This window comes from Manis pentadactyla, chromosome 10 (genome assembly GCF_030020395.1).
Source record: "Manis pentadactyla isolate mManPen7 chromosome 10, mManPen7.hap1, whole genome shotgun sequence".
In the NCBI taxonomy this organism is placed as follows: Eukaryota; Metazoa; Chordata; class Mammalia; order Pholidota; family Manidae; genus Manis; species Manis pentadactyla.
This window is the reverse complement of record NC_080028.1, coordinates 39,703,938-39,707,456: the sequence shown is the minus strand read 5'-3', so window position 1 is coordinate 39,707,456 and position 3,519 is coordinate 39,703,938. Positions and strand designations below refer to the sequence as shown.

General features: G+C 36.5%; 1 protein-coding gene across 1 annotated transcript; it reads right to left on the bottom strand.

Annotated features, from left to right (window-relative positions):
* Window positions 1–2,207: 2,207 nt before the first annotated feature.
* Window positions 2,208–3,146, bottom strand: LOC130685088 (olfactory receptor 6C2-like). Its single transcript, XM_057508276.1, has one exon. The coding sequence runs from the start codon at window positions 3,144–3,146 to the stop codon at window positions 2,208–2,210; it is 939 nt and encodes a 312-aa protein (XP_057364259.1).
* Between the last annotated feature and the right edge of the window lie 373 nt (window positions 3,147–3,519).

Here is a 3,519-nt window from a genome sequence, read left to right as displayed (position 1 = left end):
GCTCTTGAAAGTTCCTAATTTTCTGGGCAGAGTGTGCCCAATTTTGTCCACCTGTCCTTTCTCCCAAGCAGCAAGCTCTCTGCAATCCTTGCCCATTTAGCAGCCCTCTTGCTGTTAGGAAGTCTCTCAGACTCTCTGCCTTTCCCTTGTCCAAGAGCAGCCAGATGTTGATCCCTGATTTCCACAAGCAGCTGGACTCTCAGTCTCTCCAAGTATTCCACCTGTTTTAGCTTTCCAACCCCGCTAATCTCCAGAGCACCATGTAATGTAGGTTTGTACTACAAGAGCAGATCTCCAGGGCTGGGTTTCAGCAGTCCTAGGTCTGAACCCTTCCCCACTCCTTTTCTCTTCTTCATGCTAGTGATCTGGGCTTGGGAAGGGCTTGGATCCAAGTGGATCACAGCTTTGATACATTGCCGTGTTCCATGAGGTCTGTTCTTTTCTCTAGTTGTGTGCAGTCTGGCACAGCCTTCTTTCCTGTTGCTCTTTTAGGATTAGTTGTATTAACTATGTTTTCATATTATATGTGATTTTGGGGAAGGTTTCGGTCTCATTTCTCATGCGATCATCTTTAAAACCTTTTCAATAATTCATGCTTTTAAACTTTGATTTCTCCACATTTCTCCAGTGTAAATTTTGAATATACATATATGTTGTAGGATTATTTTCAGTTTTATCAAAATACATTTTCAACAATTTGTGGCTTACATTTTATTTCCTTTAGATAGTTAAAAATAAATATTTTAACAGGATTCTTTCTTACAGTCATGCCATTCTTTATCTGTTATTCACAGATTCAAGTCATTGTTACTTCAGTGTTTTTTCTCTTCATATGTTAGTTCTCATTTGATTTTTCTGAAGCTTCAAATCATCATATTGGTAACTTTTCCCTTATGTAACTAATATTGGTCTAGGCACCAGGCATAAAGCATTCTAGAATTTGCATATGAAGCAAACATTCTCCAAGGCATTTGCCACTGAGTGTAGAAGGACAAGTAAAGATGAAATGCAGTTTGGTAAGGAATGAAAGCAGCGGGTAAGTGATGACACTAGTGTGGATGAGTCGGACTGACCAAGGCCTGGTGGTACTGTTGGTGCAATCATAAGACGAGGTCATGAAAAAATTCCTGTGGGAATGTCATTTTAACTGGAGGGCCCTTTGGATTTGGAAGTTGAAAAATGACGGGAAAATTCCTGCCTGCATAGGTGACAGTATGAGAAGTGGCCTGAAGTATGAGAACAAGAATCAAAGGAAATTTTGCTATGTTCAACTACAGAAGTGGAAGTTGGAGCATAATGTATTGAGTAATGAAACACTAGTCTTTCTTAAAGGAATTATTGTTAGGTGCATAATTTGGATTCTTGAACAGTATTTTTCCTTTCAAAATAGAAAATCATCTCATTGATATTTGTATTCACATTTTATTCTTTTTTTCATTCCCAGTATATTTGGCTTACTGCTTATTTATCACTCTTCTAGCCCTACATTAGTTTCCTTGTGCTTGCTGCCATCTGTATTTTAAACGCTCTACATTCAAGATTGAAGATTTTAATTGGAATATGAATGTTAATATGTTTTATGTAACTTCAGTGAAGGATTTATCTTAAACAGGAATTGCCAGTGCATTTCTCTTTTCCTTGTAACTTAAATCATGTCCCTTTGGCAAATTTTAAATAACTTTTATATTGGACAGGATCCAGTCAATAAAATAATATGTGAAACAAGTGATTTTAAAGATACTCCATTAAAAATGCTTCTTTCAAATCATAAATCTGATTCATATTCCCTAATTGAAATATATTTTGCATTTATGAAATTTTACCTCATAACACTTAGAAAACTATTGATTCTTTTCAATATTAAGCCCCTTCTCATTAGAGTAAGGTTTTTATTTTTGTTTTCCTGTGTGCTTTCTTTTCAGTAATGATGTTCACTATTGTACTAATATTTTAACATAAATTTCCCTATCCTTTCAGCAATGGTGAGGAAATCTTAGGAATGAAGTCAAGCTTAGATTTCCTGAAACACCTATTCTCATTTTTCTTCATTACAATTATCATCTGAAAGAAGCTTTTTTATAAGGAGATGAAAGTGGTAAATTGACCAGGGTCAGTACTGGATGGAAGGCCAAATATAGATGAGGAAAAGAAAAAATTAGATAGAAATAGAAGAAAAAGTGCTTGGGGATCTGGACATCAATGTTCCCCTAATTCCTTGACAGCAATATAAATCTTTTGACTAAGTCATTAAAGGCTTGTTTCACTTGATTGTTCCTCAGAGTGTAAATGAATGGGTTTAACATGGGGGAAATGGAAGTAGTGAGTATAGTTACTCCTTTATTAATGGCCATTTCATCTTTTGCTGAAGGTTTGATATAAACAAAGATGCAGCTGCCATAGGTGATAGAAACCACAATAATGTGGGAAGAACAGGTTGAAAAGGCTTTTGTCCTCTGCTGAGGAGAGGAGAGTCTTAGAATTGTTCTGATGATGTACATGTAGGACAGAACCACACACACCAGAGTCAAAATAAAAACCATCACAGAACAGATAATTACCATCTGCTCTATGAACCATGTATCTGAGCATGAGATCTTCAATATTGGGTTAGCATCACAGACAAAGTGGTCAATGGCATTAGAGGCACAGAATTCCAAGTCCAGTCCCAAGCTAAGTGGTGGCAATATGATCAACAGAGTTGTCACCCAACAGCAGAAGACAAGCCGTTTGCAGACCCTGTAGTTCATAATAATCATGTAATGCAGGGGTTTGCAGATGGCTACATATCGATCAAAGGACATGGCAACCAGGAGAAAAAATTCCGTTACTCCAAAAACATCTGTAAAAAATAGTTGGCATACACAAGCATTATATGTAACACTCCTGTCACCTGTTGATATACTGTACAAGAATCTAGGAATGCATGCAGAAGTGAATGAGATTTCTAACAAAGAAAAATTTTGGAGAAAATAGTACATTGCAGTTTTAAGGTGAGAATCCACTAATGTGAGGATGATGATGCTCAGGTTTCCAGTTACACTCAACATGTAGGTGATCAGTAGAAATATAAAAATCAAAATCTGTAGCTGAGGGTCATCTGTCAATCCCAGAAGGATGAAACTGGTTTGAGATGTGTGGTTTCTCATTCCTGGGTCCTGTCTTTTTCCCAGTCTGCATGTAAAAGCAATGGAAGTAAGATCTGAGTAGAGAGTGGAAAAATTGTCTTACAATGGGTTTTGTTCAGAAAAGCCAAGCAAAGTATTTTACATGTATTTTGTTTTTCTTGATAATGAGTTTTAAAAATAATCCCTGCTCTTGGCTCTGTTGATAGCATATCATAGGTGGATCATAAACCTGGCTTTCAAATGTTTTTTACAACATATGGTAAGGTAGACATGTTATATTGCAGCCCAATGTACCTGCTCACACCTACACAAATACTTACACACATATATTGGAAAAAAAAACTATCCCTTAGGTTCTGTACTCTCTGATGTTTATGTTCTAATATATCTCATT

Bases quoted from the DNA above. Each gene is read 5' to 3' on its own strand.
- LOC130685088 (XM_057508276.1), bottom strand. From the start codon at position 3,146: ATGAGAAACCACACATCTCAAACCAGTTTCATCCTTCTGGGATTGACA.